The sequence below is a fragment of the Dendrobates tinctorius genome, unplaced genomic scaffold (genome assembly GCF_039654945.1).
Source record: "Dendrobates tinctorius isolate UK_male_01 unplaced genomic scaffold, ASM3965494v1 ptg000097l, whole genome shotgun sequence".
Classification (NCBI taxonomy): Eukaryota; Metazoa; Chordata; class Amphibia; order Anura; family Dendrobatidae; genus Dendrobates; species Dendrobates tinctorius.
In genome coordinates this window covers 29,574,397-29,588,182 of record NW_027361765.1, presented here as the reverse complement: position 1 = coordinate 29,588,182, position 13,786 = coordinate 29,574,397, and the positions used below count along the sequence as shown (strand labels likewise).

Genomic DNA, 13,786 nt, shown 5'->3' with positions numbered 1-13,786 from the left:
GCATCTTTTGTACAAAAAACGCGCAAGAAACACGCGTTTTCTGGGAAGGGGATCAGTTTCCTGAGCGTTTAAAAACACTAACGTGGGCACATAGCCTAAAGGTATGTTCACATACAGAGGTTTGTTTTTTTGGCAAAAAAACTGCGCTTTACAGTACCAACAAAAGTTATGAGCTTTCTGAAATCTCACACACTTTGTGAAAGACTTTGAGGACTGCAGTGTTTTGAAATGTGTAGAATGTCAGATCTTCCAGTGGTTTTTTTTTGGCATAGAATTTTTTTTTTTTTTTTTACTGTGTTTTTGGTGAATAAAACTACCGTACATACTTGTGTATAAGCCGTCATTTTTAGTACATTTTCTGTGCTGAAAACACACACACACCCCTCGGCTTATACATGAGTCATATGCCAGAAAGCCAGCGGGGGAGCGCCGGCTAAAAAGAGATCATACTCACCCCCTCTTCCACGCTGTCCCTGGTCTCCATCCTTGCATCTCCACCCCGGGGCTTGCAGCTTCTTCCTGCGTTGAGCGGTCACATGATACCGCTCATTAAGGTATTGATTATGCACGCAACTCCACTCCCATAGGCGTGCAGCGCATATTCATTACCTTAATGAGGGGTATCACGTGACCGCTCAACACAGGAAGAAGCTGCAGGGATGAAGACTAGCGACGGGGCCAGGAGGGCGAGTAGGACGGGGGAGGGGAGCCATTCGGATTGGGGGGGCCACACAGGGCAGGATGGGGGAGCCATATACCAGGACAGGATGGAGAGCCACACAGCAGGACAGGGATGAAGGGACAATGCATACCTGACTTATACTCGAGTCAATAAGCTTACCCAGTTTTCCGTGGCAAAATTTGGTGCCTCGGCTTATACTCGAGTATATACGGTAACTTAAACATATACTGTAATAAAATCACATGTAATCTGCACAAAAAAAGAAAAAAAAAAACTAAAAAGCACTGCAAAATCTACAATTGAACACAGGGTGTTTACTGCCAAAGTGAGCAAGTTTCGGCTGCAGAAACAAAACAAAAAAAAACCACTGCAAAAACTTCTGCATGTGAACATAGCCTCAGTATCTGCTTATTGAGAAACAAGAGTTCCTAGGAAAGCTTATTCCTGCTAATACAGTGTAAATGCACAGTTTAGATAACTATGCCCCATTGTTTCAAAATCCGTATTGTCTCCTTGGACATTATATCCATTTTGACTGTCCCTTTTAAACATTCAAAGTTAGAAGATTGGCACATTTTAATGGAAATGTGCCACAAGTTCAGTTTACCACTTTTTTGGCACGGTATATCCTAAATACTGGTATAATTATTATACATAGGCCAGTGCTGAGTAATAGATGTCCTTTTATTTATATTATAAGATTGCGATTGTGCGAACCTTCCTCCGGCCAGTTCCTGTTTACTTCCTCCCTTTAGCCTGTTTCCGTTCCCGATCTTATGTACCGTACAATCTAATGTTAGGAGAGTTATCATTTGGCAAGAAAAAGATAAAATACAGTAGCCCACTTCTATTAAATGTGGTGTCACTTTTGCCCATATTGTTAATATCTTAAATATTGGCTTACATATTTGGGAATTTTATGACATGCCACTCTAAATCCATACGCAATAAATTGGAGTTTGTCCCCCCTTCCCACTGTAAACAGCTTCTACGCTTTGGGTAAGGTTTTCTACAAGATCTCGGCGTGTGTCCACGGTCTTTTTGACCATTCACGCAGAAGAACATTTGTGATCTCAGACATTGATGCTCTACTAGAGGGCCTGTTTCACAATCTCAGTTCTAGTTCATCACAAAGGTATACAAAGGGGTTGAGGTCCGGGTCTTTGTGTGGCCAGTTAAGTCCTTCCATAGCGTACTCATCCAGCCATGCCTTTACCAACCTTGCTTTGCGCACAAGGGCACAGTCATGCTGGAACAGAAAAGGACCTTACTCAAACTTTTCCCACAAAGTCTGAAGCTGCAATTATACTAAAAGTCTCAGTAGGTTGACACATTATGATTTCCCTTCACTTGAACAGAGGAGCCCAGGCCCAACCCTGAAAAACATCCCCATAGCATTATCCCTCTCCCACCCAACTTTACAGTTGGCACTATTCAGTTTGGCTGGTAATGTTCTACTGAAAGTCAACCTACCCAAACTTGGCCACTAGACTATCGGATAGAGACTTGCAATACCTTATACCAAACAACGCATCCCACTGCTCCAGAGCCCAGTGGAATTGTGCTTTACACCAACTGATCTGAAGGTTGGCATTGTTTTTGGGCAAGTTGGGCTAGCATGCACGCTGCTCAGAAAGGGAAGTCCATTCCATTAAGCTCGTGATTCACAGTTTTTATGCTCATGTTAATGACAGAGTTTACTGAAGGAAAAAAAAAAAAAAAAAAAAGGGAGCATAGCGCAACACTATACCTAGACTTGTAATAAAGTGCAACACTCACTGTGGGGGGAAATTAGGCAGCCTCTATCCTCCCCCACACTAATTCTGATTTAGGAGAAATCTGGAAACGAGTACCGTATTTTTCGGATTAAAAGGTGCTCCGGATTATAAGATGCACCCCAAAATTTGAAGAGAAAAATAGTAAAAAAAAAAAAAAAAATGTAATAAAATGGTGGAGCTTTTTATAAGCCATGCGTCTTGTTGCTTAGCACAGGGGGTGGCTGTGGTGAAGCGGGGTCCCAGGGTCGCTGCTGGAGGCAGGAGTGGGGTGATGCTGCAGGCCGCAGGCTGGGATGAGAGGGTGTCAGATTGGCAGTGCGCCGCTGCAAGTGTCCCCGGCGCTGCCGCCTGGGGTGAACGGTGCTGTGGGGGGCTCTGCTGACATTTCGCGAAAAGCCAGAGTCTCCTGGCAGTTCCTGGTTTCCTCTGCTGTGGACTCCGGGAAAATGGTTGCGGGGGGCAGCGCATGCGCAGATGGAGATCTCAGCATCAAGATCTCGGGAGATGAGATTTTAGCGCTGAGATCTCCATCTGCGCATGCGCCGCCCGGAATCTCATCTCCCAAGATCTTGATGAATGCATTAGTTTAGGCAGAATATGTATGGCAATGCATGAACTGGCCGCGGCTCCCCAGACCTCGGCTTGGCAGTCTCATAGGCATATATAACATAACACAAATAAACATCTCAGACCCTCTGTGTGGTCTCGCCCTAATGGAAAGATTTCCACCTGTTCTATGTTTTGAAGCCCTGTCTGGTTTTGGACTCCAAATACTGAAGAAATACTGTGAATAAGGAACAGGATAAACGCACATGCAAAAAAATGATGCAGATTTTCCACAACTAATTTCACCAAAATTGGTATGCATTACATATTTTGTGGATTTGACTCTTTGCATGGCAAGTGTACGTGCCCACATTCAGGATTTGCTGCGGTGTTGACGCTGCGAATTTATGCAGTGTGAAAAAACGCAGCGGCCGGATGTTACAGCATAGTGGATGGGATTTCTATGTGCATCTACGGATCGTATGCGGAGACTAATATGAGGCAAATCTACCACATCTGCTGCATGTCAATTTCTCTTGCGAGTACGCATGCGGATTTTCCCCATAGATATGCATTAGTGAGGAAAAGCCAAATGTGCAAAAATTTAAGTGCGTGTCTGCTAATCTACGTCAAAACTGCTGCAGATCCTGAACGTGGGAACATACCCTAAAGAGTAAAGATTGCAATGAAAGAACAACCAAGATGCTGATTACTAAAGGCGAGCAAAATTCCCACAAAGTACAACTGAGATCTTTACACTTGCAATGACTTAGCCGGTACTGTGGAGTTTCTGCACTGAAAAGTGCTTATTCAGCCTCATAAGTGCGTGGACTTTCTTTGTGCTACTTATAAACACCTTATCTGTGCAACTAGTGTAAACAGGCGCAAAAGTGAGACAAAGCTTTACTACCAGATGGGCACCAAAGTCCAGGTGCTGATGAGATCCATGGCCATAAAAGTAGGTGTTCGCATACCAGAAATGGCTTTTTAGTAAGTAGTCTCTATAAAAATCCAAGGCTGGAGTCTTTACCTAGAACTCTGGGTTGTGTTGCTCCTCAATTATTATGCCTGGAAATGTATCAACACATTTACTACCATTACCACGGTCACACATTCAGTATTTATCTCCTTATTTGTAAGCAGGGCTGTGGAGTTTGAATGAAATGGACAGACTCCTAAAATATATACGGTAATAAATTGGGTACAGTAATACAATGCAGGATGTGCTGTGTCTTCATAAGAATTTGTGAAATGTCCTATAAATGTCTGTTCTGTTCCTGATCTAAGGATCTGGGCGTTTAGGTGTGATGAATCTGTGCTGCACTTTATGTACATGCTCAGTAGTGACCAGTGCTGTGGAGTCGTAGCGGAGATGAATCTGTGCTGCACTTTATGCACATGCTCAGTAGTGACCAGTGCTGTGGGGTCATAGCTGAGATGAATCTGTGCTGCACTTTATGTACATGCTCAGTAGTGACCAGTGCTGTGGGGTCATAGCTGAGATGAATCTGTGCTGCACTTTATGTACATGCTCAGTAGTGACCAGTGCTGTGGGGTCATAGTGGAGATGAATCTGTGCTGCACTTTATGTACATGCTCAGTAGTGACCAGTGCAGTGGAGTCGTAGTGAAAATGAATCTGTGCTGCACTTTATGTACATGCTCAGTAGTGACCAGTGCTGTGGAGTCATAGCTGAGATGAATCTGTGCTGCACTTTATGTACATGCTCAGTAGTGACCAGTGCTGTGGGGTCGTAGTTGAGGTGAATCTGTGCTGCACTTTATGCACATGCTCAGTAGTGACCAGTGCTGTGGGGTCGGGGAAGTATCGGAGGTTTGGCTAGTGACACCACAGACTTGTTTTTAAGCCAAAACCAGGAGCGGGTCAAATGTGGAAGTGGTGACGTGTTTCTATTATACTTTTCCTCTGATTATTCCCCTCCTGGTTTTGGCTTACAAATACTGAACATGTCCTAAGGGTGTTAATGTGCCATTTTCGAGCAGCTATTGAAGACAATGTCAGAAGGGAGAGGGGAGAATAGAAGAGATTCTGCTTCTCTCTTTATTTAGTGTCTCCTAGTTTTGGTTTAAAAAATTACCCGAAGACAATGTGCCCGAGATATTAAGACCGGCGTTGCTCATGTTGGGCATAATAAAATGGAGTGATGGGATCAGACAATCCCGAGTCACGGAAAGACATGTGGAAATAGAGTGAGAATGACATAAATCCCATAATTTTAGCACAGCCTCTAGTTGCCCCAAATTTAACAACTTTTCAAAGCTTTTGCTACCAGAATACTGACGTTAAAGCTTTGCTGGATTGGACTCGGAGGCAAGCCACAGTGACACCCAGGCATCAAATAACGCCTCCGAGTAAGCACTGCAGAGTTCTATGGAAACAAGCTGCAAGTTATGTTCTACAGAAAAATACAAATATTTACCAGTAGTCATCAGGAGCGGATACAATCTGCCAAACACTCAGCCACAAGGTAAAGGGGACCTGTCATATTGAAAATTGTGTCTGCCAGGACTCCTGCACACATCCCATCAGTGGGGGCTGCCGGGGACAACCGCTCACACCCCCGGCAGCGGCGTCCACACACACTGCCGGGACACGCCCCGCCAGCAAGACTACCAGGCCAACATCACCCACCACAGGGCAACCACATATGCCCACCACCTGCATGTGCCAGGGCACCCGCACTCACCCCCGCCAGGAGGATCTGCCGGGCCACCCGCACCCACCAGCAAGACGACCTGCCGGGCCACCAGCACTCACCCCTGCCAGCAAGAAGACCTGCCAGGCCACCCGCACCCACCCCCGCTAACAAGAGGAACCACTGGGGCACCCGTACCCACCCCTACCAGCAAGAGGACCTGCCAGGCCACCAGTACTCACCAGCATGAGGACCTGCTGGGCCACCCGCACTCACCCCCACCAGCAAGAAGACCTGTCAGGCCACCTGCACGAAGACCTGTCAGGCCACCCACACCCCGCTAACAAGAGGAACCACTGGGGCACCCACACCCACCAGCAAGAGGACCTGCCGGGCCACCTGTACCCACCAGCAAGAGGACCTGCCGCCTGCCGGGTCAGTAGAATCTGCTGGGCCACCCACACCCACGCCCGCCAGCAAGAGGACCCGCCGGGCACCCAAACCCAGCCCGCCAGCAAGAGGACCCGCCGGGCACCCACACCCAGCCCGCCAGCAAGAGGACCCGCCGAGGCACCCACACCCAGCCCGCCAGCAAGAGGACCCGCCGAGGCACCCACACCCGCCAGCAAGAGGACCCGCCGAGGCACCCACACCCGCCAGCAAGAGGACCCGCCGAGGCACCCACACCCGCCAGCAAGAGGACCCGCCGAGGCACCCACACCCGCCAGCAAGAGGACCCACCGAGGCACCCACACCCGCCAGCAAGAGGACCCACCGAGGCACCCACACCCACCAGCAAGAGGACCCACCAGGGCACCCGCTTCCACTCCCTCCAGCAAAAGGACCCACCAGGGCACCCACACCCACCCCCGCCAGCAAGAGCTCCCGCCAAGGCACCCACCCCCGCCAGCAAGAGGACCTGCCGGACCACCCAGACCCGCCAGCAAGAGGACCTGCCGGACCACCCAGACCCGCCAGCAAGAGGACCTGCCGGACCACCCAGACCCGCCAGCAAGAGGACCTGCCGGACCACCCAGACCCGCCAGCAAGAGGACCTGCCGCCTGCCGGGCCAGTAGAATCTGCTGGGCCACCCACCCCCACGAGGACCTGCCGGGCACCCACACCCAGCCCGCCAGCAAGAGGACCTGCCGGGCACCCACACCCAGCCCGCCAGCAAGAGGACCCGCCGGGCACCCACACCCAGCCCGCCAGCAAGAGGACCCGCCGGGCACCCACACCCAGCCCGCCAGCAAGAGGACCCGCCGGGCACCCACACCCAGCCCGCCAGCAAGAGGACCCGCCGGGCACCCACACCCAGCCCGCCAGCAAGAGGACCCGCCGGGCACCCACACCCAGCCCGCCAGCAAGAGGACCCGCCGGGCACCCACACCCAGCCCGCCAGCAAGAGGACCCGCCGGGCACCCACACCCAGCCCGCCAGCAAGAGGACCCACCGAGGCACCCACACCCAGCCCGCCAGCAAGAGGACCCGCCGAGGCACCCACACCCAGCCCGCCAGCAAGAGGACCCGCCGAGGCACCCACACCCGCCAGCAAGAGGACCCGCCGAGGCACCCACACCCGCCAGCAAGAGGACCCGCCGAGGCACCCACACCCGCCAGCAAGAGGACCCACCGAGGCACCCACACCCGCCAGCAAGAGGACCCACCGAGGCACCCACACCCACCAGCAAGAGGACCCACCAGGGCACCCGCTTCCACTCCCTCCAGCAAAAGGACCCACCAGGGCACCCACACCCACCCCCGCCAGCAAGAGCTCCCGCCAAGGCACCCAGACCCGCCAGCAAGAGGACCTGCCGGACCACCCAGACCCGCCAGCAAGAGGACCTGCCGGACCACCCAGACCCGCCAGCAAGAGGACCTGCCGGACCACCCAGACCCGCCAGCAAGAGGACCTGCCGGACCACCCAGACCCGCCAGCAAGAGGACCTGCCGCCTGCCGGGCCAGTAGAATCTGCTGGGCCACCCACCCCCACGAGGACCTGCCGGGCACCCACACCCAGCCCGCCAGCAAGAGGACCTGCCGGGCACCCACACCCAGCCCGCCAGCAAGAGGACCCGCCGGGCACCCACACCCAGCCCGCCAGCAAGAGGACCCGCCGGGCACCCACACCCAGCCCGCCAGCAAGAGGACCCGCCGGGCACCCACACCCAGCCCGCCAGCAAGAGGACCCGCCGGGCACCCACACCCAGCCCGCCAGCAAGAGGACCCACCGAGGCACCCACACCTGCCAGCAAGAGGACCCACCGAGGCACCCACACCTGCCAGCAAGAGGACCCACCGAGGCACCCACACCTGCCAGCAAGAGGACCCACCAGGGCACCCGCTTCCACTCCCACCAGGGGACCCGCCCTCGCCAGCAAGAGGACCCGCCGGGGCACCCTCACCTACCCATCCCAACAATTCCAGCAGGGATGCACACAGCCTGATGAAACCACCATGAGGCATCACTACTTTATACCCAACACTAAAGTGTTTCAGAAAACTTGGGATTTCCCTCCTGCCTGTTCCGCTGTGAGGCCCCATGACCGCCAAAGCAGCACAGGACCCCTGCGCAGTTAGCGCCCCCTCAAAGCCCTGCTCCGGCCAGCGGCGCCCAGCATCCCGGAACATAAGCTTAGGCCGCCTGACTCCGACCCAGTCCAGTGCCCTCGGCCTCACCTCGTCCGCCGGGAGTCCCAGCACCTCCATGTAGGAGGCCATGCTACTCGCCCCCGAGCCGTCCGGGTGATGCTTCTGTCACTCCAGAGTTTCCGCTCCTGAACTCACCCACTGAGCGCGCCCCCGCTGGCCAGCAGCTCGGCGTCATGCGCGCTCCCGGCGTCACGTGATCATTTGCGTACCTGCCAGTGTCACCCGATCTGTCGTGATATCATAGGGTTCTGTTTATCGTGATTGCCTGTCATATGGCACTGTGACTTATCGCGAATACCGCTCTGCCTGCCAGTCACCACAGCTGGGAGCAGTGTGGATGTATGCGTGGTCGGACGGACACGCGTGGACCTCCTACCCCACGGAGTGGAGTCTGCTGGATAAGCGAAAAGCCCTACCTAGTTAGTGGAGTTCGGCATGCTCGCCCGGTAGCCCAGGAGTTAACCCTGATGGTTTCCGCATCAGCACCAGCTCCTGAGACGTAACCATCAGCCACCCGCTCCTGAGCCGTAACCATCAGCCACCCGCTCCTGAGCTGTAACCATTAGAGTTGAGCGAAACGGGTCGAAAAAATTCAAAAGTCTCCGACTTTTGGCAAAGTCGGGTTTCATGAAACGAAACCCGACCCTAGGATGAGGTCGGCCACGAGGTCGGCGACTTACGCGCCAAAGTCGCGTTTCAAAAGTTTGTTTTGCGCTCTTTTTCAGCCAATCAGGATCCACGGACACTGTGGGCAACGTGATGACATAGGCACGGGTCACCACCATCTTTCAGAAGGGCATGCAAGTGATTGGCTTGCTTTGGGGGGCGTCACAGGGGGTATAAAAAGGGCGTGCACGCCGACCGCCATGTTACTCATGCTGATCTCAGAATAGGGAGAGCTGCTGCTGATGATGATTTTGTAGGGAGAGCGTTAGGCAGGGAAGAAGACACCAAAAACTGCTTCTGCTGCTAGCGATTTTGCCTGTACAACACACCAGTCACTGTGCAGTGCAAGGGGAGGCTATATAGTGGTGTATCAGTGGTGTTGGTTGTTGAGCTGCCTTCTAAGGCTTCCTGACATTCTTGCATTGCTGTTTACCCACTGCTCCGCAAACTGCTTTTTTAAAAGCAATCCCAATTTTTTTTTTTGTCCTGCGGAGAAGAAAAAAAAACTGCTTCTGCTGCTAGCGATTTTGCCTGTACAACACACCAGTCACTGTGCAGTGCAAGGGAAGGCTATATAGTGGTGTATCAGTGGTGGTGGTTGTTGGGTTGCCTTCTAAGGCTTCCTGACATTCCTGCATTGCTGTTTACCCACTGCTCCGCAAACTGCTTTTTTAAAAGCAATCACAATTTTTTTTTTTGTCCTGCTGAGGTACTGAGCGTGCATTTTTTCACACCATACAGCGGTGTACGCTCCTCACACAGTACCGTGTAACGGCTGTTATCACAGCCACAGTGAAGCTATCAGTGTGTCACTCTGTGAGAATAAGTCGAGGACATGTTCCGTTCTTACAGACCTGCACTCTAGGGAGATTCCAATTCTACATACACCTTGTAGTTTGTGATACACTAGCTAATTTCTGCCTGTGACAGAGCGCTCAGATACTCAGTGGGCCTCACACAATCCATAAGTGTCCAGTGTCCACAAGTGTGTGCAGAAATTCAAAATCTCCCTTATCCTCTAGTCACTTTGGTCACAGCTCTGCCATCGAGCCTGTGACAGAGCGCTCAGATACTCAGTGGGCCTCACACAATCCATAAGTGTCCAGTGTCCACAAGTGTGTGCAGAAATTCAAAATCTCCCTTATCCTCTAGTCACTTTGGTCACAGCTCTGCCATCGAGCCTGTGACAGAGCGCTCAGATACTCAGTGGGCCTCACACAATCCATAAGTGTCCAGTGTCCACAAGTGTCTGCAGAAATTCAAAATCTCCCCTGTCCTATAGACACCTTGTACCTTGTTTTACATTACTATATAGTTTGTTGGATTTTGTCTACATTTCTACCAAAAATGAGGAAGGCTGGTGGAAGAGGCCGTGGAATTGGGCGGGGGTTGGCAGCTGGTAATGATGGTGTTGGTGGTGGATCTGATGGTAGTGGCAAGAGCAAAATAGGACCGAATGCAGGAGGTGTTGAGCCTGCGTCATCGTCTGGCTACATAAGGCCTCAAACGCTTAGTTTTCTAGGAGTTGGCAAACCGCTTTTAAAGCCAGAGCATCAGGAAAAAGTTTTGTCTTACATTGCTGACTCAGCCTCCAGCTCTATCGCCTCCTCTTCTTCAGTTGTAAAAAGTAAAAGCACTGAGTCGTCATTGGAGGCTCATGTTCATGAACCATACCTTTACTTGTGTCCTTCACCCCAACCAAGATTGAAGGATGACGCAGGCCATACTACTGATTACTCCATGGAGCTGTTTTCACATACCATGCCTGGATTATCAAGTGAAATGGTGAATTACCCAGGCCAAGATGAATCTGACATGGAGTGCACTGATGCACAGCCGCTGATGGATGATTCTGCTGGTACATTCACTCAGAGCACTACATTGTCCTCGCAGTGTACAGAGCCAGATTCTGACCCTGATGAGACTCAGGTGCCCCTTCCCGCACACTATACCACCATACACGGTTACACAGAGGAAGGTGCACATGACATAGAAGAGGAGGTGATGGATGACCCAGTTGTTGACCCAGATTGGCATCCATTGGGGGAAGAGGGTGCTGCTTCCAATAGCTCAGATGAGGAGCATCCACAGCAGACATCGACATCGCAACAGCTGTTATCTGGCAGGCCCGGAGCACTCCAAAGACAGGTTCCAAAAATCAAAAGAGTTGCTGGACAGCTTGTCCAGAGGGTCAAAAGATCACAGCGTGCTAGGCCGCAAAATGTCTGCCAAAGTAGGAAGAGTGCAGTGTGGCACTTTTTTGAACAAAATCCTCATGATCAGGCCAAGGTTATCTGTAAGAAGTGCGCAAAGACCTTTAGCCGAGAGAAAAATCTGAAAAATTTGAATACCAGTTGCATGCTTAGACATTTAACCAGCATGCACTTGCAAGCGTGGACACAACACCAAACCTCAAGTGCCACATGTGCAACTGATCACAACGAAGGTAGTCAGCAACGCTACATTGTTTCCCCCACTGTAAGCCCACCGGTTAGCACAGCAGCAAATGTTGAGGTGTCGTTGCAATGCCACAGCAGTCAGGGAATCCCACTGTTATATCAACGAAAGACTGATTCTAGGCCATCAGAAAGAACAACAACTCCATCACCATCATCAACCCTCTCTCAGTCCACCCTGTCCACCGCTACTTCCACCATATGCAGCTCTCAAGTCCAGCTCACCCTCCCAGACACTATGAGTAGGTCAAGAAAGTACTCAGTCTCTCATCCGCGTACACTGGGTTTGAACGCCCACATTGCCAAACTAATCTCGTTTGAGATGATGCCCTTTCGAACTCATGGCCTATGCAGTACCACGCTATGAACTACCCAGTCGCCACTTCTCTCGCAAAGCCATCCCAGCCCTCCACCATCATGTGAAAGACCGCATTGTCCATGCACTCAAGCAGTCAGTGAGCGGAAAGGTGCACCTCACAACTGATGCATGGTCCAGTCGGCATGGCCAGGGCCGTTACGTGTCCATCACTGCGCACTGGGTTAATGTGGTGGATGCAGGGTCCACAGGGGACAGCGGTGGTGGGACAGTGCTGCCTAGCCCACGGTATAGGAAACAGTTGGCTGTAGGCGTTCGACCCTCCTCTTCCTCCTCCAGAAGCGAAAGCTCGTCCACAGAGCGCAGTCGTACGAGCACTCCATCTGCAGCTGCCACTGTTGCACACGATGTGTCCCCCTATCGAGCAGCTAGTGGAAAGCGTCAGCAGGCTGTGTTGCAGATGATGTGTTTGGGCAACAGACACACCGCCGAGGTACTGGCCGAGTACTTGAAGCGACAAACTGAGTCATGGCTGGGCAGTGTACATCTTGAGGCAGGCAAGGTAGTTAGTGATAACGGCCGTAATTTTGTGGCAGCCATAGCCCTTTCAAAACTCAGCCACATACCTTGCTTGGCTCACACCTTGAACCTGGTGGTGCAGTGCTTCCTCAAAAATGATCCTGAGTTAACAGCCCTGCTCCAGAAGGTGCGAAGACTGTGCGCGCACATCCGCCGGTCGCCTGTACACTCCGTTCGTATGCAGAAGCTGCAGCGATTGCTCCACCTTCCCAACCACTGCCTCATTATCGACATTGCAACAAGGTGGAACTCCACCCTGCACATGGTGGAGCGGCTGTGCGAGCAGAGGCAGGCCATAATGCATTTGTGGGAGGATACACGGCCAGGCACTTTGAGAGCAGACATGGAGTTGACAGGTGTGCAGTGGTCGAAGCTGAAAGACCTCTGTAAAGTCCTTCAGTGTTTTGAGGAATGCACACGGCTGGTAAGCGCAGACGACGCCATCCTAAGCATGAGCATCCCACTTATGCGTCTGCTCATGCAAACTTTGACGCACCTTAAGGAGCAGGCGTCTGCAGCCAATGTTGATGAGGAGGAAGAGGAGGAGGGAATCCTTGATGACATTCAGCCATTGTCTGCTCAGGGACCTCTCCTGGACGAGGTGGAGGAAGAAGAGGAGGAGGAGGATGATGATGGGGATGATTACTTAGGGGAGGAGGATGCATCTCGTGGGGCAAGTGAAAATGTTGGCGTGGCAAGGTCTGGTACAGGGTTTGTGCGTGACTGGAGGGATGTGGATTTGCCAGAAAGTGCTCCTCCAACCAGCACTCGCAGTGCATCATTGACACCGGGAACATTGGCCCACATGTCAGATTATGCCTTGCAGATCCTAAAAAGGGACCCCCGCATTGCCAAAATGATGAACGATGACGACTACTGGTTGGCCAGCATCCTGGATCCACGCTATAAAGGCAAATTACAAAACATCATGCCACAGGAGAACCTTGACCTAATATTGGCTAATAAACAAGCAACTCTGGTAAATCGGTTGCTTGAGGCATTCCCAGCACACAGCAGCGGTGATGGTTCTCACACGAGCCGTACGGGCCGGGGGCAGCTTGGCAGAGGTGTTCGTGGAGCACACAGCAGAAGTGGCGTTGGAGACAGGGGTTTCATGACAATGTTGTGGACTGATTTTTCAAATACCGCTCACACAACTGGTAATACTGCATCGATGGAAAGTGACAGGAGACAGCAGTTGTCAACTATGGTTACAAACTACTTTTCCTCCCATATCGATGTTCTCCCACACAGGTCATTCCCCTTTGACTATTGGGCCGCTAAACTGGACACCTGGCCTGAATTGGCCCAATATGCCTTACAGGAGCTCGCTTGCCCAGCTGCAAGTGTGCTATCGGAAAGAGTTCAGTGCAGCTGGATCAATCCTGACAGAAAAAAGGACCCGTCTGTCAACCCAAAATGTGGATGATCTAACCTTCATTAAAATGAACCA

General features: G+C 52.0%; 1 protein-coding gene across 3 annotated transcripts in view; it reads right to left on the bottom strand.

Annotated features, from left to right (window-relative positions):
* NEDD4 (NEDD4 E3 ubiquitin protein ligase) overlaps positions 1-8,505 on the bottom strand; it is a 209,801-nt gene extending 201,296 nt beyond the window's left edge. For 2 of the 3 annotated variants that reach the window (XM_073587009.1, XM_073587010.1), the window contains exon 1: positions 8,344-8,469. In XM_073587009.1, coding sequence (XP_073443110.1) covers positions 8,344-8,385 — 42 coding nt within the window. In that variant the 5' untranslated portion in view covers positions 8,386-8,469. Of the gene's footprint in view, positions 1-8,343 lie in introns of all 3 variants that reach the window. The other variant, XM_073587011.1, reaches the window with a different exon arrangement.
* Between the last annotated feature and the right edge of the window lie 5,281 nt (positions 8,506-13,786).